General features: G+C 41.7%; 1 protein-coding gene across 1 annotated transcript; it reads right to left on the bottom strand.

Moving 5' to 3' along the window:
- Positions 1-1,936: 1,936 nt before the first annotated feature.
- Positions 1,937-20,129, bottom strand: tspan17 (tetraspanin 17). Its single transcript, XM_058063029.2, has 9 exons — positions 19,846-20,129; positions 19,654-19,751; positions 12,940-12,990; positions 9,559-9,705; positions 8,734-8,904; positions 8,216-8,341; positions 7,162-7,209; positions 5,615-5,749; positions 1,937-5,392 (listed from the first exon to the last, which is right to left on the bottom strand). The coding sequence occupies exons 2-9, from the start codon at positions 19,738-19,740 to the stop codon at positions 5,327-5,329; spliced, it is 831 nt and encodes a 276-aa protein (XP_057919012.1). The 5' UTR covers positions 19,741-19,751; positions 19,846-20,129; the 3' UTR covers positions 1,937-5,326.
- Between the last annotated feature and the right edge of the window lie 1,309 nt (positions 20,130-21,438).

Genomic DNA, 21,438 nt, shown 5'->3' with positions numbered 1-21,438 from the left:
GGTTGCAAATGATGCTTTGCTATCACTGACTTAAGACAGAAACAGCAACATTAATTTTTTTTACATTTTTTTTTTGAGCCACGGCATGTTTTTTTTACATTGGAAAACATCACTAAGTCTATAGGAGGAACGAGCTAGGTGTTGCCACATTGCTCTGCCAGTCTTTACACCACGGACACTTCACAGTAGCCATGTTTACATGAGGAGTTTTTCTCTTTCCGAATGACTTTTCTGGAAACAATGGTATCCATGGAAAGGAATATTCCAATCTCTTGTCTACATGCGTCGCTATAATTAACCAGAATAGTCAATGGGGCATGCCCATAAACACCAACATCACGTGATACCGACTTCCCTGAATTGTTCTTTCACTTATTGGAATAATTCCGTAATTCCACATATGCACGGGGAAAACATGCAAACTCCATAGTGGAATTGAACCCTGGTCTCCTAGCTGTGAGGTCTGCGCGCTAAACACTAGCGCACCGTGCCGCCCCCAAATAATGATTAATAAATGTTAATTATAAAAAGTGATATTGGATAATTCCTCAAGGTACACTAGTGTACTGCGGCACAGTGGTTGAAAATCACTGCTCTAATGGTTTCTTATTCCACTGTCAGACATATTGTAGGCAACCCGTTGGGGCTCAGATTGCTATTGCTTTGGAGGCAAAAAGTGAAAGAGCATTTTAATGGATTCATCAGAATACTTTTTCTTTGATCACAACTTCTAAAAAGCAGCCGAGTTCAAGATCCCGGGCCACCAAATAGCAAGCTCACATCACACTTCGCCTGCCTGCCTGCCCACTCGGTCTTATTTCTCTTTTTCTCTGGTTTCCAAAGCCTGTGAAGTGGCTGTCACTATTTGCCTCCCTCTATTGGCTGACTGGGGGTGTCATGTGATGAGTTCAAGTATATTCCAATAATGGGAAACCTCAAGACACACAGCGTGCCAGTCAAATAAATTAGCGGATAGACACTTTTAAGGTGGCTGGAGCTTAACTAAACGAAAACCAGAAAAGAAGAAAGAACATCGAGTGTCATAATTTTCAGTAAGGCCCCAGCAGCCTGAATTGGTTTCCACGCCACACCACTAATTTGCATGTATGCAGTAATTCCGAGGCAAAATGAACATATTTCGCATCATCACATTACAATCCAACATACCTGCCATCTTGTTTTGTTTGAATGGCATAAAGTTGAACGTTCAATGTCCAGCACTCAGTTTAAATCCAGTGTAGAGTGGCGATGACAACACAGGCAGACTGAATCGAGTATGTCGTCCGAGGTATAGATAGTCTAAAGTCACTCTTTAAAGGACAAAAACCTGGCAGAGGAGGCGTTTGTTCAGTTTATTCAACTCCACGTGTGCCAACCACACTGTAACCCTTGGCAACCACAACAGTCGCCTTTACATGACGTCATCTGTGCGCTCCACTCAACATCTATGACCCATACTTTATCATTAATAGCGGTAAAAACACACATATATCCATAGACAGCATTAAATTCAGTTCTTTATACGAATTGGTTTCCTTTTAGACAATGTTACATCAGTATATATATCGTTCGGAGTAGAAATCTGCTGTACAAATCAATGTATGGACGAATTTTCCTGCCACATTACAATAATATGCATGCTAGGTTAATTGGAGACACTGGAGCAGAGGTGCCCAAAGTGCAGCCCGGGGGCCATTTGCGGGTTACATCTGTTTAATATTGGCCGGCGCCACATTGTAAAAGTTGTAGTAATAAAAAAAATAATAATACAAAAATATACATGGACACCCCTTTCCTAAATTGTCCATAGGTGTTAATGTGTGTGTATGTGTGAATGGTTGTTTATCTACATAATAAACAACCATTCACCCATGTGAGGCTTATCTAACATTGTGTGCCAAAAAGTAAAATCAGGTAACTAAAAAAAAAAAGACAGTTGTTATGATATAAATCCTTTAATATATGAAAGAAGCACATTTCAACACAATGTACAGTGTAACAGACCACGTCCCACAGGTTTTCTACTCACTGACAGGCCATCTAACCCGAGCTGTGTTTACAATATTCATAGTGGTTTCTGCGAGGCAAAAGGATAAATGATCAGATATCCATCTCTGTTAAAAGGGAAAAAAAAAGCATTGTGGGAAGATCAAAATCCAGACAGCTTACATTTGATTGCTGATGCAGCGTTTGCGACCTGAACAAATGCAGTACTGTTAACAATCTCACTGGTTTGAATGCAGCCGCGGTTGACCACCAGTGAGATAAAACGTGTCTTGATAATGATGCTCCTGTTTCTAACTACAGAACGGCCTGAAGAGATTTTAAAGCGTGGGAGGGATGGCTTCTTTTATAAAAATATAAAATATGGGTCAGCCCACATGCCTGGAAACAAAAAAGAACGGAATGTTGAATTGCTTTATGCTCATAAAACTAAAGAAGAAGAAAAAAAAAACCCACAGAAGACACCTTTCTATTCACATTCCTCATTTGTGTTGTGCACTGCTCTGCATAAAGCAAACTTGTGATGTGAGCGCCAGGTCCATGCTGATTCACACTTATACATTCATGGGATGCATAAGGCTGCTCCGTGGGAATGGCTGCAATGCTCACAGGGAAAGCGGGGAAATTATCAAGCTGGTTCATGATGAAGGCCTTTTTTAAAAAAAAAGACTTATTTCTTCCCCCCATGTTAAAAGGCATACAAAGGCAGAATAAGATGGACAGCATCAAGTGCCCAACAACATTAGAAGCTCCCTCCGGCCAGACATTGTCGTCTGGTCCGTTCCATATATTCCCTGTAGAAGTTGGGTATCGAGGTTTATCTGGGACCTCCGCTCAATGGACCCAAGCTAAGGCAGGCACTCGAAGATCTCGCGGGAGAAGCATAGCAGGGCACTTTTTGGCTCTGGCTCCGGAGCAAACACGGGGGAAGCAAAGGAGCCTAGCAGGATGATGGGTTTGGTATGTGGTGAGGCTTTACGCCGGACTCAAGGAAATGGACCGACCCCCTTGCCATGCATAGTCCTCTCAGACTCAAGTGCAATAACAGATGGACAGAAAATTAGAGAAGGATCCTACAGCCAGCTGTCTCCCTGCCGCTGCTCCACCACCTTGAGATGTTGCGGGGTTAAAGGAGCGAAACATCAGTGAAGGGTGGCTCCTGGCTGATGACCACCCGCAACGTCGGAGGTGCGTCAGGCAGTGATGCCCAGCAGGAACACACACCTGTGCTTGTATCTATCTATCTATCTAATATTATAGCATATTATCCATCCTGCAGACAAATATGACGCCATGGCCTCGATCTGCTTCGTAGACCCCTCAAAATCTGGCACAAAACATGACTTGGTGGAAGGGTAAGGGATTTGTGGTACAGTCGTTCCTCGTTTATCACATTTGCCCCTGTGCGTGTTTAAAATTATCCGATGCGCTGATGGAGAACAAGCAAAGCAACAAGCGGAGGTGACCACTGGTAGTGGTCCACTACCAATAGTAGACACCGGGACAACGGTGGAGCTCGGGAGGGGACTGGAAAACTGCCGAGATAATTGTGGCGCTGCGCCGTAGAGATGCATCAGCCGAGCGAGGCTGTGAGAATTTAAAGTCAAATAACATTCTGTGTGTTTTCAAACAAAGCCTATAAAAAAAAAACCAAAAACGTCAGAATGACAGGCTTCCAAACAACGATGTGTGGGCGAGCGCGACATGTGACATGTACCCACCGCTAGAGATCACATGGCGCTACAGAGTGAAGATCTTTACATATTTCACAGAAAAAGTGTTGCTGTGCTGTTCCCAAAATATTAACACGGCTCGTCCTTCATGTGTTTGGCTTAGTCTAGTTAAACGCATCCCACCGGTGTGCTGCATGGCTTCCAAGCGGATGCAAACATCCCGCCATGATGAGAAGCCACGTGGCGTGACTGACAAGGGGACACGATGCCGCTCCTCAAATTAAATGAGCGGCTTCAGACAAGGCGAGACGAGGCATGATGTCCGTTAAAAAAAATGGCGAGGTGCAAACAATCTGAATAATTCAACAACCTAAGGCCAAGAACATGTTAAAATGCCATGAAGTGAGCCCGTTGCTGTACTATATCGTAATAATCTAATTCAAGTTCAAGCAGCATTCATATTATACAGAGACTGTTCAAATGGAACCTTTCATTACTAAGCTATTTTAAACACGACTGCGTGGAGGATAAATGCGATGTTACAGCTATGTTCGCCGTCTTGTGTAAACAGGCATAAAAGAGGCGGTAAATTCACATTAAGGCTATCTAGAAATACTAAAGTTAGCTTTCAAAAAGTCGAGAACCTTTGCTTGTGGGCCGACTGATATTATTTGGTCAAACTAACAGAGCAAATCTGTTGCGGCTTGCTCAAAACAATAAACACAGGAATTTAAAAATCTGTATACTATACATTTAAACGTACATATATCTGTGTGTAAAAGAAAAAAAAGAATTTAAGCGTAAGACGACTGTAAAAGGCCCCAAACAAGCAATTCCATGTGCCTGAGGAATGCTCTAAGAAATAAAAAGTCTATGGTGGCTAACCATAGACGATCCAATCATACCAGTTCTGAACTGAAGTGGATGTTTTTCCTCATTGAGTATGTCCATTCCAATTCACTGGATGTGGACGGAAAGAGAAAGGTTTTTAAAAAAGGCAGAGACGGTGCAGTTCCGACCAGGTCCTGAGGTACTAAAGGCTTGTTGCAGACAGAAGGACAATCACTGGAAATTAATGGCACTTTTTACAGTTTGACTCCGGCTTTAAATCTCCTGAAAATATTTGAAGTGTCATACGGGACCGGCCCATGTTCAGGGGTTAGAAGAGGTCATCATGGAGAAGATGACAAACAAGAGGGATGCGTGCGTCTGGCGCCGGGGCCCCTCGCTGAGCGGCGAGAATTGACAATGTAACGCTTGACCTAAAAGGAAGGGTTCTTTTTTTTTATCTTTTTTTGTTTTTGTCGCTTCCTGTGGCTTCTAATCTCCCAGCTGACAGGTGTCCTTGTGCAACAACTTGACATAAACGCACTTATCCGAGAAGATGTCAAAAAAAATCTGATGAAACTGAGTAAAAATAAAAAAGAGAGATTGCAGTGTGCTGCAGCTTCAAATCCCAGTTAGGTGAAAAATGAAAGACTTGCAAATATTTTTTGCAAATCTCACTGGTTTGCTAAAAACGAGGAAGTACATGGAGTTTGTTTGTGGATGTTCTACTCAGCTCAGAGGACATGTTGCTGCTGTCTGTCCTCAGCACAAGACAGGAGGGGCACCTTGAAGTACTGGAGTACTGGTCTCCATCTTCACGGTCACCAGTTGGCTTTGACTGCTTTGATGTCGCTGACCAGGTTTTGAGCAAGGCAGATGCCAAATATCTGAAGAGGAAGCCACACAAGAAATTAAGAGTATTAAGAATGGTGATATTTAAAAAAAAAATGTGTTATGACTTCTGCTGTGCTGCAGAAAATGTGTTTTGACGGTGGGGTTCTTGCCACAAGGTGGCAGTAACAACACAAAATCAGTGCTCCTAATGTGGCACAGGTCTCATCTGGTAAATGTATTCAAGTAAATATAACCCCCATACAAGGCGACCATACCTGTAAAAGTGCAATACCAACAAAGATGCCAGCGACAATGATCAGGTTGTCCTGCAGCCACTTTTCAAACTGTCCCACGCAGCCTTTGGTGTAGATGTGTGTATGTATGTATGTATGATTTTGTCGATCCAGGACCTTTTCAAAGTAAAAACAAAAAGGCACATTATGTGATCCACTCTGACAGGACAGTGACCTGCTGAACTCTGACTTGTGACTAAAGGGACCACAAAACAAACATGGCAAAAAAAAAAAGCGTTTGACTCCTGCTTTGCAGAGGAAAGTGTGAGTGATGGTTGAGTCACTCTCTCCATGAGAACATGTGGGAGTGTTTCTCAGAGGGCACGGTCAGGCCTGAACAAACCAGAGAGGCACAGTCTGTTTCCTGCTCCAGACAGATACTCCTACAGAAGTGCTGTTGTACACTATGACCGATGATGTGCTCGGTAATTGAAAAATGCCACGTAAAAAGTGCAATGTCAGGCCGCGATAGTCTTTGTTGATGCTAAAAACGAGTCAAATCAGGAGACATTTTGTTCACATGAACCTCCTGATGCTAGCATGAATAGTGCTACTCTGCAGCCAATTACCAAGGCAGGAAGCACTAAGTTGTTCAGGTGGTTAACTTTCTTAGGAGCTATTTCGCTCTCTGCCCTGGCCGCGCTGTGGGCTTCCTCGTCTTTCTCCATAAACAAGCTGCACATTGCTGATAGCTCTGGCAAAATATTAGTGGCAGGGGCGTAAACATACGCGAGGAAAATGAATTCATACCTACTCTGTGGCCAGCGGTTCTCCGTGCTGCAGTGTGCCTAGCAACAAGCAATCTGTCGGACTGCAGTGCAGTCAGTCGTAACTGCCACACCCACGCACACACACACACACACGGAGGAGAGCGCACTGGCATAACCCAGCCGATTGCCAATTACAGAGTGGAGTAAGGCTGCTCCCTAGGCTATAACGGGAGGCTAATTATACCTGCTAGAGGAACAATCTGTTATTAAGGCAGGAAGCGTGCAGAGGAGCCTGGGTAATTAACCCAATAGATTCAAGTTCTGCTGTGATGCTCCACTGATGTTTTTGGACATTTCTTCATTGAATTTTTAACATGCGCTGCATCGAGATGACTGGGAAGATTAGGCATTTAAAGCTCAGCAGAAATTAAGCTGATTGCCACTTCGCCCTAGACTGCTCCGGTCGCATCAATCAACTTAACATAGTAGCATATTTAAAAAGTAAAGTAAAATACCTAAAATCAAATATAGACTGGAACATCGAGGAATATGCCCTGAGGAGTTCTGATCGCGGGGGGGGGGCATGTAGCCTCTTCAAGCTATGCCTGGCTGAGCTCCATGGGTGTAGGCCCAGCCTTCCAGGTCTGGCTCCAGAAGGGGTCTCCGGTGACCCGCGTCCGAGTGAAGGAAAATGTTTGCGTTCATTGTAGGGGTCTTTTAAGTACACTCTATTCTGCCTCAAATTAGTCAGGATTGATAAGCTGCTTCAAAATGCGATATTGATCAAAATCGGGCGATTGTATGTGTGACAATACCTACCCCTTTACGTCGGACATCATAACCACACTGTGTGTTGATGACGTCCTCCTGTAAATAAAAGAAATCCAGCTGTCATGTCAAACAAGTGATTTCCTACCACTGCGTGTTAGGAGAGATCATCAGGAGTGTGAAAGAGTTACGCTTCTAGACCACCCGCAAATAGCGAAAACAAAAACAGCAAGTAATGGATATGAGCATAAAAATGTGCGATAAAAGTGACTGTTGTAATTGTTACATTCAGTTCAAAAACCTTGTCTCTATTGTTCATTCGTGACACAATTCTGATTTAAGCACTAAACATATGTATGATGATCAGAGGCGTGGTGTAGCCTTTACAACCTAGCCATGCGGCTAGCGCTAGCGGCGTTTCACCGATTTACTGTTATAATTCCAGTAACGACTTACAATATCGCTAATAGTGATGCTTGTGTTGACCTCGCGGCACGTTAATATCAGTGATATTGACTGTCACAGCTTGCGCTTGCGTCGGCAAACAAACGTTTGCATCGCACAGCACACAATTTACAGCGCATTCAACGACTGCAAAATCTCCGCGCTTGACAAAAATACATGATCTGTGAAGCAAAAACACAAAATTGCGGGCATGCTGTGCATGCTGTACACTTTGTCTGAATTAGTACATAATTATACATTATTACCAACTGTGAATGAGAGCATTTTCTGTGAAAAAACAGCCTATTTTGGGGGACAAAAAATTATTTACAATATTTATTTTTGACCAAAAATCTGCAGATCTGCAAATGCAAATGCTGAACTGTGAATATGCAGCGTTCCATTGTATAGTCACAGGCAGAATAATTAGATTTGCTTGAAAGAGATGGCACAAAGTACATAATTAGCCTGTGTATCCACCTGTTGGTATCACTATAACGTTTTGGTTTGGTGGTAAGCATGACATTTTGCTCAAATATGTGCCTTGGCACGATAAACGTTAGCAAACACTGACTTAAATCATTTGAACTCATCATTGCATTTCTTGGCCATATTACGTTTGACACCGGAGGTCCACTGTATTACATTTATGGTGCCTCACCGCAGGGTCTTTGACACAGCAGGAGAAAGGGACACCACAGCGCTCCCTGCTGGGGTTCTGGTCGGTGCAGTTGAAGTACATGTTCAAGTTCCAGTCGTCGGGCCTGTGAGCGCCGCAACACAACCACTGAGAAGGCAATAACAGGCAGCAGTGTAACTGGCAATTAGCGAACAACCAGCAGACATGGATTCTGTTTGATCTGGTCTTGAAAAGGCTCTGCAAAGGCGGCCTCATTCATCTTGCGTGGGCATGCGCCTGACTGTGGCAAGACAGCGGCCACAGATAGCGAGACAACAAGAGAATCTAATCGGCTTTATGTAGTAACGAAGCCCATTGTTTACACATGGGAACCAATTATCTCAACCGCCCCACTCATATAATTGGATAAACTCAATTATATTAATCGTGACATTTATAGCAGACTTGTCCACTCTGCCCAGAACATCTGCCTGCAAACAAGGCTTGAGGAGGGCAGGAATGCAGAACACAATGCTGCAGGCGGCAGAAACAAGACTCACATATTCCTGGGCAAAGTCAATGAGGTTCTGCAAGTCGATGTCATCACGGTAAGCCTTGATATTGTTGTTGATGAAGAAGTTGAGTTGGTCTTTGATCCAATCCTTAAAAACGAAGGCAAGGATTCCCGCGGTGAGCTCCAGGAAGAAGATCAAACCCAGGAAGACAGAGAACTGAAAAGGTCACATATGCAAGGGTCAGCACACAACACCAAACGTGTCACTTCACTGTGATACATTTTTAAGTCACACAATTGGTAATATGGTCTAATTCAAGGCTTAGTCTCAATTTGCTTGGCAAAAACCGCAGTCCCAGACGGGCCATTAAATCATCCCTTTACAGTAGACGTAGAAGGAGACAGGCTAATGATTAATGTAGCAAAACCCTATTAGCTCCTCTCTCTGACGCCTGACTTACTGCTGCTAATGGAAATCGGCTGGAGGTAATAGCTGCTCAAAATCGTAGCTAGCAAGTTTGTCTCTGTCAGCTGTCCATGGAACTAAAATAAATCTCCAGAAATGTAGTTGTCATTGATTCGGGTCTCCAAACAATTCCGTTTTTTCACAACAAAAGGAACGGGGAAAAAAGGTTGGCGAGCTCGAGTCAACATTTCTTTGATGTTTACACGCGAGACGTCACGTTTCTGCACAGCGCCAACCATCAATTCAGCTCGGGTGAGTCATCGGAACACCTGTGACTGCGACAGCCTCTGTGTGAAGCTCTGGCCGTGAACTGCTCTTCTAAAGAGGTCTCGGGTGGTTAGAATGATGTGTGTGCATGTGTGTGTGTGTGGGGGGGGGGTCTTTGAAGGTCACAAGGCGGCTTACAAATTTTAGCAGGACCGTGTTCTCTCTGAGTGCGCCGATGCAGCCAGCAAAGCCCAGGATGAACATAACCCCTCCGACGACAATGAAGAGCCAAACCGGGTCAAAACCTCCAAGATCTGTGATGGATGACAGATTGGACAGCACACCCTGAGGGAGAAGAAGACAAAAGAGGTAAAAAAAAAAAAAACTGTAAAAATTCTGACTATTTCTGCCAAATGAGACAAGTGCGATGTCAAAGAGAAATAGTTAATACTTATGAACTTATGACACAGCCACGAGACCGACTGGGCTTTCATCTAAGCTCCAAAAAAACGTCACTTTTATTACAAAAACATCGTCAATGTTTGTAGCTTTACAAATCAAACCGTTTTTTTTTTATTATTTTAACTTGACATATTTCTATCCAGATTTCCCAAAGCTGTGGAACAAGTCACATTTGTAAGAAGCACAGTTCACAGCTTCCTGCCAACATTCACAAACGGCGTCCTTCCTCTCTGCACATCCTGCCCACCATGTTTTCCTCTCACTGTCTTAAAGTAAATGTAGTCTTTACAAGCCTGATAAAATGTCTACTTTTTAATGTAAGGATGCCAGGTTATTGTGACTTTTATAAAATAACATCAACATCCAGACCCTGTCCTTTTTTATAGTACATGTGCAATACAATTTGAAATGGTTTGTGGACTGTCACAACGTATACCAAATTTTTGTGGTCCCGCATTTGACAGTATACACACTCTGTATGGACGTGTCATAGAAATAATGGGTTTTCCTTATTTCAGTGCTGTCAAACCAGCCATGTGACTGTTGCCGCTGACAAGTCGGCTACTGTAGTCAACCCGATTCTAGACAGGGTGCTAAGAGGCCTAAACCTTGTCAATTTAAGGCATACAATGAGCCCCCAATATCTTATCTTTCTACTGAAAGTGAGTGTTGTCACCCAAAATGTTGAAGTATATAACTTTTTAATTTTGTAAAAAGGCTTAAAAAAAGCATACATATTTTCAGAGAATGCTCTGTGTTGTTAGTAATTAACATCAACATGACTGCTTTTTCACTTTAATGGCTCTTCATTGGGGTTCATCGAAATGTGATCGAAATCGGAGAACTGTACGTCATGGAGACTGACCATTCATTCATTTTCTACCGCTTTTCCTCACGACGGTCGCGGGGGTGCTGGAGCCTATCCCAGCTGTCTTCGGGCGAGAGGCGGGGTACACCCTGGACTGGTCGCCAGCCAATCACAGGGCACATATAGACAAACAACCATTCACACACACATTCATACCTATGGACAATTTGGAGTTATATAATGTTATATAATTAACCTAGCATGTTTTTGGGGTGTGGGAGCATGCACGAGGAGAACATGTAAACTCCAAACAGAGATGGCCGAGGGTGGAATTGAACCCTGGTCTCCTAGCTGTGAGGTCTGCGCGCTAACCACTCGACCGCCGTGCCGCCCAGAGACTGAACAATGAAACTGAAATACCACAAACTGTGTACTTGAGAGTTGCACAACATGCATGCATGTTTGCAGGTCTGATGTCTGATCTTCTGTTTGAATAAAAAGCATGACTAATTCTGACTAAAACAAGAAGGTTCTGAATACATACAATACAATGTACTTGCTGGAACAGCCTTTGGTCTGGAGGCGAGGCACTACACATGTACACATGTACTACACATGTGCAAAAGAAATGACATCACGTTATATTAGCCCGCATCTAACATCTCTGCTATTGGCACTCCGATACAAGCAGTCGATTCTAGACGGATATCCAGCAGCGACCAGAATAGAGCTCACGTATGTCAAACATAGAGTAGTATTCACTTCGGCCGTGTGCATTTTTCGAAAGAAGTTCCTGCTGAGTGCAACACTTTCCCATGGTGGAACAGCACCAGGGAAGATTAACGCGACCAAACTCATTGCGCATTTGAAGCAGCATCATTAGCTATAATGGAAAAGACGACCGGCCTCTGTCTGTGGTGAGTAAAGTCGGGTTTAAACGCCTCATTGAGTACCTCCTACCTCCTTTTATTATGCCCAGTCACCACTATATTGTGGATATAACTATACCCCAGATGCTTAAAGGGGGATAGGAAGTGAAAAGGTTGTATCGGGACACACCTAGTGAGCATGGAGAAATAACAAATGCAAACCGGATGGTTAAATGAAGCAGGGATGAAAATAATTATTTTAGTCCCCGAGACCCAACTAACCATTATGCCAATCCAGTACCTGCTATTCATCATTCAGGCTAATCCATTTAAATTATTCACGTTGTTCCACAAAGGACGCAGGTGCAGACCAATTTGCACAGAGTTCATGACCACACGATACTAATCAGAACGTGCTACCACACAAATGCACTATTCTGGGGACCGGGCGGAATCATTTCCAGATAATTAATGAACAAATTTACTGTTAACAAGGACTGGGAAGAAGTTTTAAATGTTTTCACTGGTCCATTGATAACGAGAGGTTAATGACAAGGAGCGCTTTGATGATAAAATACGGTTACAAATGCACACATAGTTGTAACACACGGAAAAATGACTCACTTAAGGTACGTTTACACGGCAATGACCCGGTAAAAACAGAGGCACAACAACTCCTTAGGCTTTTTAATACTTTTGTTGCAGTACACTGCTGATGAAAACTTCAAGACCAGTTGAAATATTGCAAGAATTTACACTTTAACCAGCTGTCGTTTGACGCCCCTGCACAACCTGAAGTGTGATTTCCTTGTCATGCCAGTGATTTTGGAAGATTGCGTTCTTTTCTTATCAGTGAATAAAACTTTGTTCTACCTTTCATTGTGCGTTGAAGGAGACAAGGCCTGTGAGAGGCCTTCCTTATGCAGCTGAACAATTTATCGTCTTTGCCATCAAGGGATCACAACAGTGTGAACTGCGTGTGAAGTGCATTACCTGACGGAAAATTATGTTGAATCCACATTTTTGCCAAGATTTGGGCTTTTAAAGGCTGCGGTCTTAAACGTATGATGAGCCGACTTCACTTTAATGGTTGAATAAATTGCTTACTCAAAACATTTTTGTCTCACTCCCATTTCTTCGTTCTGCATTTTGAAGCTCTACTTAGAACATCATTAAGATCCAACAGTGCAAAATGAAAATACTTGCAATTTTTCATCTGGTCTTCAAATTGTAATCAAAAGTGCATATGCAGTGATAAAATTAAACGGTTGGTAATGTGAACAGAACAGTTCATACCCCGCATCCACCTTAGTTATCCAAAGTGTGATCTGACTTTTTCCTGGTAAAAAAATATATATATAGTGTATATATATATATATTGGAAGAATCCAAGCTATGCTACTGAGCACTGTATGTCTGTGTGCATGTGTTGAGACTTACCTTCTCCGCCCATGCCCACAGGCCTATGGCAAGGAATGCTGCTCCCATTAACTGTAAAACACAAAGAAGCGAGGCCTGTGTGAGATAGAGCATCCAACAATGCAACACTAACACGTATGCTTACAATTCCCTATCAACATACATAACACTTATTAAGCAATTCCATACATAGACAATAGTCTATGCAAAAGACGGCACATCATGATGTGGACCTGAATCTCATATAGCAAAACCTTCTCAACCTGTAAAACAGGTTTCCCGAGCCTTTAATAGTGAACTGAATTCTGACAGGATGTCCTGTGGACAGACTTAATCATTGCATTTGCAGGTTGAATTCATTGCTCAGGGCAACTTAAAAGGTTGGGGATGTGATATCCTGAGGATTTGGGAAAATGTTCCCAGCATTAATTTCCTGTCCCTGTTAGGGATGTATGCAGGGAAAAAAAAAGAAAGAAATGTATGACTCTTTCTGGTCAAACCCTGTGAAACTCCGAGCTTTTGAAGAAAAAAAGAGATAACAATCAACATCTGACAATGAAAATGATCGATATCTGGAATTGTGCTGTGTTATTGCTGCTACAAAGTGGTACTTCACTTTTTCTTTTGAAGATGAACAAACACTGAAGACAAAAGTCTACCATCCTTACTTCCAAAAATTATAGCTAATTAATACAATACAAACAAAAGTACAGTCATTCCATTCTACATGATGGTTTGAAAATTGCCCCCTCACTCGATCACATTTTTGCAAAAATTATTTAATAACAAGTATATGATTGCTGTTTCTTGGTTGACTATAGTCTATTAATTCATATGTAGTATTTAGAGTTGAGGCGTTAGTCATGTTACATTACCTTCCATTCCATCAGCTATGGATGCAGAGTCTGTCATGACACAGTGAAAACAGGTTCTCCTCCCATTCTGTGTGGAAGTGGTAAGGTTTTTGCCCGTTATTTTTGCTCCAACTAAAAAAAATATTAAATGTATTGATATTGAATCCTAGTTTGTGGAAATTCACTTATCGCATATCGCTGGGCCTGAGACCAATTAAGCGCAATAAACAAGGCATGACTGTATATAATTTGTCAGAACCCAGTCGGGTCGTGGGGTGAGAATGATGAACAGCAGACCTGTGTACGAGTATATGGTGTTGGAACTACACTGCTGTGATGCGATCAGGTCAGAGTAAAAGTGTCAGATTGTGTGACTCTGTGGCGACAAAAAAATAATAATTTAATAATTTATATTTTGCAGCATTCCGCTGGGATAGGACCCGGCTTGGCTGTGACCCTATTGAGGCCAAGCGGTATAGAAAATTACAAAAAACTAAAATTTTAAATACACAAGTTATCCCTGTTAAGGCATTTTTGACAGCCCTATTATTAGTCCTTTTTATTTTTAGAATGAACCACAGCCCAATAAAAAATTAAACCCCTGGTTTACAGCATTTGTAAGGAAAGTGCAAGTGTATGTATGAATCACATTTCATGTCCTGCAGCTGCTGGAGTGCGTCTACCTGTAGCTGCTGGAGTGTGTCTATCTTTAGTTGAGGTTAAATACAGTTAATAGAATGTTGATTAAGTGTCTTTTGGAAATGTGCATGGGTCTAATGAAAACTTTCTGCAAAATGTCAGGGTTAAAAGCGAACTGATGAATGACATATATATAAAACTAATGGACAGTCACCAATATTTTCCAACCAGCAGCCCACAGCAATCATGTTTGCGTGCAGTATGAGTTGAATGTCATAGTTAGACAATATTACCAATTATTGGCGCTGCTGTATCTCAGACTGTTAGCCAAGGTTGATATATTCTTGTGATTCAGACTGGATGTATTACTGTTTTTTTAATTATTAACACAGAGCCAAATGATGTATTTGCTACGAGGTCAGTAATATTATGACAAGTCCTGCTAAATTGTATACATTAATTCCTTTTGAACAGTTTGAGGCACCCTGAAGGCAAGCATGAATTGAGTTGGTCTTATTTCTGCATCTTGCTATTCATAATTATTCAGAAAATGTGTTCAACACAGAGTTTAACAGAGTAAATATAGGCGGTCCTCGTGTTATGACTTTGCGTGTCATAAACTTTCATGGTTGCGTTGGCATTACAATAAATTACTAATACTGTGCAAGAAAAAGAGAACTAGGATACATATGTAGGTGGAAGAAAATGTGGGCTGAGTGATACGTAGTTGCTACACTGAGGAAGGTCATTTTAGTTCACTTTTGCTTAAATGCAGTGACCATCATCAAGGATGAGAATGGTACCAATTAAACATGTTAAATAATCGAGTCCTGTGCAATGGACAGTGATAACTAGGTAGTGTAGTGGTCTCATTATTGAGACTTTTTATGACTTTGTTTAATATGCCCTTCAGTGTTCTGTGTACATTGTGAGTGATTAAGATGTTAATTTCAATATAAGAGAACTCGTTCCTAGTCCAAGGACCTCCTGTATGCGTTCAACCAAACATCAGCAACTGCAGACATTTCCTGAAGTTTCCTAAGCCTCACCGCAAGCTGGAACGTATAATATTTTGTTATTACAGAAGTCTTTTCAAACTTCCCTTGTACATCTGACAACCTGCCGTGTTTGCCTTCAGTCTTTTCTTTTTTTGAGACCACAAAAAACAAACATTCCCTCAGGTAAACAATTGGTTCTTGATTGAAGTGAACTTCGTCTGTATGACTACATTCAAAGGGAACTGAAGTACCTTGTTGTAAAATGCTTAAAGAGCCTGAATTCTTCTTGAAATCCCAACACACACACACCCCCCCTTGTAATGTGACGGCAATCAAAACAATGGTAAAAAAAACAAAAAACAATACTAATATGCAGCTGCCAAGCAAATTGTTTTGATTTACAAAACCAGTGTTTATATATTTCCCAAGACAATTATAATTATAAAGGCTTACATTTTCAACAGGATTGTCATACACATGCGGTAATAGTCTATGGATAAGACGAGGATTTATTGGTCTTACAACTTTGCACACTTAATACACTTTTTTTTGTTTGTCTATTAGAATCCACTATCCAATCACCTTTCATTCAACAAAGTGCTTTTATGAGTTATTGTAAAATCCTCATAATGCAGGTTCACTGGCTTTGCTGGTAACTCATTCATTCATTTTCTATGCCACTTGCCCTCACTCGGGAGCCAATCCCAGCTGACTCTGGGCGAGAGGCGTGGTTCACCGTGGAGCAAATGATTTCTTGGTTCAAATGTGCAATATGTTTGGTCCTATTAAACTTTCTTGATTTGGTGCCAACACAAGAAACCTGTGCATGGCATGTTTAAGGACATGAGCTCACACATTGTTGTTGTGTTCAAGTGGGCTCTATGCTGCTGCCGCTGAATAGATGTTCTGGGGCGGAGTCTGCAATCGACGGCTTGAATCGGAGTGCCAATATAACCCGATACTCCTTATTTGGTAATATTAGCCCGATATCAATTTCGGATCGGATAGCCCTAGCTCTAATGGTAAATCAAATGGATTCAGATGTGCAACCGGACCTCTATGTGAATTATATGATGATAACGCTAAAAGTAGATGCCTTCCTTGTTTAGCCAGCCAATACTCTTAACTACCACTAACTACAGCATCAACCTAGACACACAACACACATAGGGCCGCCTTTCCATTGACCCATCCTGACAACTCTAATGTGGCTTGCTGTGTGGAACCTTTCATCTGTGATGACGGGACAACAGCAACTGATGACATGGTCAATAAAACATGGCGATCGCCTCCTCAGAATGTATTTATTAGAGCTGAAACTGCCAAATCAATGTGTCACTCTGACTGATGAATTACTATGAAAAGTGATTAAGTGGCACTTAGCCAAAACTATCACTACATAGTCAAGTCTCAGGCTATAATCACAAAGAGCCGGAGCGAGTTCAGAGTTGTTCTCTGTCTAATTTTCTAAATTAAAAGATATTACAACAACTATTCACCATTTATTTTAGAATTGTGTGTTTGTCAAAAACTTTTTCTCACTCTGTCATATGTGGAATTGTGAATTGCAATATGTGATGTATACCAAATATATATACATAGCGTAATATGAGTTTTGGTCCATATCGCCCAGCCCTAGCACAGATGACAAATCTCAGCAAAAGTCACCTTTGGTTGAGTAAACAGAATTGGGGAATCCAGCGACCTTTAGACAGTACAGCGTTTCAGTATAATCCACACAAATCTGCATGTTTCCAACCTTCTTGTAGACAAATTGTCTTTCTAAAACAAGTAATACTTATTAGAGGAACACAAAATTCTAATCAAAACCCACTCCAATACTCACTGCAGAAAATGGCTTCAGCAAAAGAATCCCATTAAGGCCTCAAATACATCCATTCACACATCACACAATAAGCATTTTGGTGCCAAATAGGAGTGTACAGCGAGAGTTATAGCTGGCTAATAACACACAGCCTCCATCCAAGCAACTCAGCAACCTGGTTAGAGCTTAACAAGCTCTTAATTACAGCACGCAGCGCTTCCAAACATTTCAGTAGCTCAGGCAGAAAATGTGATTAATTATGTGGATGTGAGAAATGTGTCTATTCCGAGGGACGACAGAACACGTTTTGTTCCTAGGCGAGAATGCCTGGCTGTCAGAACCAAGCATGCACAGGCACTGGAAGAATGCAAGTAGAAAGGATTTTTATTTGTCTGTTTCTCTCACAATATACGTGCTACACTTTGGCATTTGGTTTCATTTTAGGCAGTATTTTTTAAGGCTGACAAGACAATACAAATCAAGACAAATGGGTTGATTTGAAGAGAATGAAGCGCATCTCTCGCCATTCAACAAAGCACGGGCATGTCTGACAAGCCCAGTCGCACAGCACCTACACGAGAGAGCATCTTCTGCTGTTTCTTAACGAAAAGAACTAAGCAAGTCAAGACTTGCTGAATGAACCGAGAGCGCAGAAACACAACCTTTAGCTCGGCCAGAGTGTCAAAACAAGAAGGCAACAGGAGTCAGGCACAACACATTAGCTCTATGACTCAATGCTTCCCACTTCATTACTCAGCTCAATTGAATTAAAGCAGACTTGTTTTTTTTTTTTGTTTTTTTAAAGGAGATGACAGCGTGAAGTACATACAGTATACCACACAAGTATGGAGGACACTTGGAAGGGCAGTGCTTATTTACAAGAAGGGAGTGAAGAAAGGATGGGGAAAGAAAGTCATTTGCATGTGGACCATATGTGGCTGAGGAGCCTGACACAAGCAGAATATATGTGAGAAGACGACCGGGCACTGCTCTACCCCCCCACCCCTCTGTCATTGTTCTCAGCATCACTCTTTGTGCATTTATGGGTGTGGAAGTGCGAGAAACAATGCCGTCCCACAGAGGCCAGGCTCTGTATTGGTGGTGCGAGTAAAAGGGGTGCGTGAAAGGAAGAGGGCCAGGCTCTAGCCAGGCATGTATGTGTGTGTGGGAAGACCCCGTGGGTCATGCAGACACGCCATCCCGTCACCCACAGATATTGTACTACCGCGCCAGTCGCACTGGGGCCCATGTAGACGGTGGGGGGGGAGAGGGTGAACAGAAGAACTTTGGTTGTAAATGGGACATGGACAGAGGACTGCATAAAACAGATGGAACTTGTGCCATGTCCAATGGTGCCAACTAGGGATATGCCGATCCGATCTTCAGGATCGGGATCGCCGGCCGATCCGCTGTATTGTTTAAGAGCGTACAATGTCGGCTTCTGCTAAGAGATCGCACGAATCAAACATTACCATGCAGACACGTCCGCGGTGCACTCTGGTGAAGTTAGCTTCACGGTGGACATTGGATGTTAGGCTCTACAGTGGTAGTTACCCCTCACTGCATCCGGACTGCTGTGTCATGATGCAGGAAGCTAGTATGGGAAGTGCCACTCTAACCGCTCGTCAATATATTACTATGGCAAACAACATTATATGTAATAAATAAGTAATTTCAGCAAAGCTTTGGTTGCATTATTGTTAATGCTTTGAAAAGCTATTTTCATGACTATATTCAATTCCACAAAATCATGCTTCATTCATGTTACAAAGCTTAGTATGACCGTTGGGGGGAAAAAAAAGGATAGGTATCCAATCGGCAGTCCGATCGGAAGTCCAAAAAATTGTGGCTCGGGACCTCCCTTGTGCCAACACTGAGTGGCATTACGGTAATAACACAACCAGCCATTTATTATTCCAAGATAAGCCTGGAAGTAGGGTTTGATTCATACAAAAGTTAAAGTTATGGCAATAAGGCATACATAATTATTGTTATTATTTTTGTCCTTTAAAATGAGACAGGAACAGCAGCGTGCAGCAAAGTATAGGAACTTCTTTATTGGCGTTACTTCAGCAAACGAACCCTCAATCTTCGTCCGCGTGCACACTCTTCCGGCTTCCTCACTGCGCAAAGATTCATGGGTAATATAGTACCGTAACCAACACAATTGACATAAACAATAGGATAGGTAAACAAACTACGTATTCTACCAAAAGAAACCACGTATACATTATAAACAAAATTCCTTTAAGACCTTTATACACCATTTCAGGGAGTGTTGGTGCGGTTTGTCAACAACAATGCCGCTAAACGTTATGCTAACGTTGCTAAATTAGGCTGTTTAAGTTAAACAATGAAATATATGGAAAACATACATTGACAAGTGATGATAAATGTGTCAAATACTCCGATTACTTACCCAGAATATAATATTGAATCCGAACAGGAAGTATTTCACGCAGCAGCTGACTTCGGCTCCTTTAAATTGCTTGTGTTTTCTACTCATTCTTCCCAAGACTGTGGCAAACTATCATGCTAAGTAACTACTACTGTCGCTCCTGAACAATCTCCACAGTAGATTCGATTTTTAAACACATGAAGCAAGAGTTACCTGGCTCCACAACACAACAAAAATACGCTTCCTGCTCGGAGAGAGCTGTGAGCGACGAACATAATTAGCCTTCCTCGTTAGCCTGCTAAGCTAGCCAGCGCCGAACTTCCTCCATTAGTATTATTAACTATAAACAAAAAAAGGCGTGTCACTGAGTCTTGCTTCTCATTCTTATTTCTCATTACCCTCGTTTTCGAGAGTAATTGACTAATTTACTAATAGTTTTCCTGGGCTCGTCTCCACCGTCTGCCGAACGGGACAACACCCATACGTCATCACTTGTCGTCGGGGCAGTAAGTAAACTAGTAGTGGGCGGGTCGAGCCAAATATCGATAATATCGATAATATCGATACCAACATTGTATTAGTATCGATACCAATATGAAAAGATCGATACTTGGCCTTCAATGGTTTACGGTGTGTCTCTGCTGTATGTCAAAGCACAGATAATGTTCCCTTTGCTCCCCAATGGTTTGCATGTTTTAATGTAATGTAATAAAAATGTAAAAAAAAATAATACACTTTGTTGTATATAGTTACGTTGTATATAGTTTTTGTTTATCTTTTCTATTGTATTCTGCAACTCCGCAGTTGTATTCAATAGAGGAAAATTGGGGGCTAATATATAATAATATAATAATCACAATAATATATAATAAACCAATAACTCCGACTTTTAAAATATGGAAACGTTTGCCATTTGAACTTCTGTCTGAAGTCCTACAGATGGCAGTCTAGGAACCTGAGATGAATGTGAATTTGGACCTCGGATGCTGACATTTTGGCCAAACACTTCTCAAAGTATGTAAACAAATTTTCAAATGGCCACCATTCCTAGTGGGGAACTCACCTAATGACACAACACTATCATAAAGCATAAATCACTTCATAATTTATATTAGCAATACTATACTTGAAGTCTGCAGGAGGACACAAAAATAACAACTGTAAATCCATTTGGGCCTTCAACCCAAAGTGATTATAATCTGTCATTAGATTAAGCAAATTGGAAAAAAAAGTCACAACGCTCACTTATGGTCATCACTTTGTTATTCATTGATTTCCTGACATGATGCAATTGTGGGAAATTAGTTGTGTAAAAATGCAGTTGCACAATCACAAAGTCCAACTTGCAAGTTTCCCCCGTTCGGTCTTAAAGGTGTCTAAAGTTTTTCCCTGTCCTGCTGAAACCAATCCATGACAGTGATGGGTTTAATCCTGCTTGAAGGTCAACACCAAGCAAGGTGTCCTTGCCTCTCAAAAGACGCCCCGGGTCTGGGATATGCTGGGTGGTGGATAGATGGGTGGAGATGGTGTAAAGAATGTGTGTCATTCTCTTAACTGATTGTGAAATAAAAGTGAGCAAACTACTTGGCAACCACCGGCAGAAGCGCCGTTGAATCAGCTGGTTTGTGGTCTAAAGAACAATAACATCGGTTATCCCGTGTTTAATTGATTCTGGACCTGATCACAATCACTGAATTTCTGCCAACAAGTATTCCTTATTTAAGTTGAATATTTTTGTAGTTAGAGCACAAAAAAACTATTTAAGGACTAAGTACAGGATTTAACATGATTAGAGACCTTGAGACA

Source organism: Doryrhamphus excisus, linkage group LG22 (assembly GCF_037039965.1).
Source record: "Doryrhamphus excisus strain RoL-2023G ecotype Guam linkage group LG22, RoL_Dexc_Guam_v1.1, whole genome shotgun sequence".
In the NCBI taxonomy this organism is placed as follows: domain Eukaryota; kingdom Metazoa; phylum Chordata; class Actinopteri; order Syngnathiformes; family Syngnathidae; genus Doryrhamphus; species Doryrhamphus excisus.
Note: the sequence above shows the minus strand (reverse complement) of the source record. Positions and strands in the feature narration are given on the sequence as shown.

Coding starts and splice junctions, on each gene's coding strand:
- tspan17 (XM_058063029.2), bottom strand. CDS start 19,740: ATGAGTAGAAAACACAAGCAATTTAAAGGAGCCGAAGTCAGCTGCTGC. Junction 12,991..19,653: donor GATTCAATATTATATTCTGG/GTAAGTAATCGG, acceptor TGTGTTTTACAG/TTAATGGGAGCAGCATTCCT. Junction 5,393..5,614: donor TTGGTATTGCACTTTTACAG/GTATGGTCGCCT, acceptor CTTCCTCTTCAG/ATATTTGGCATCTGCCTTGC.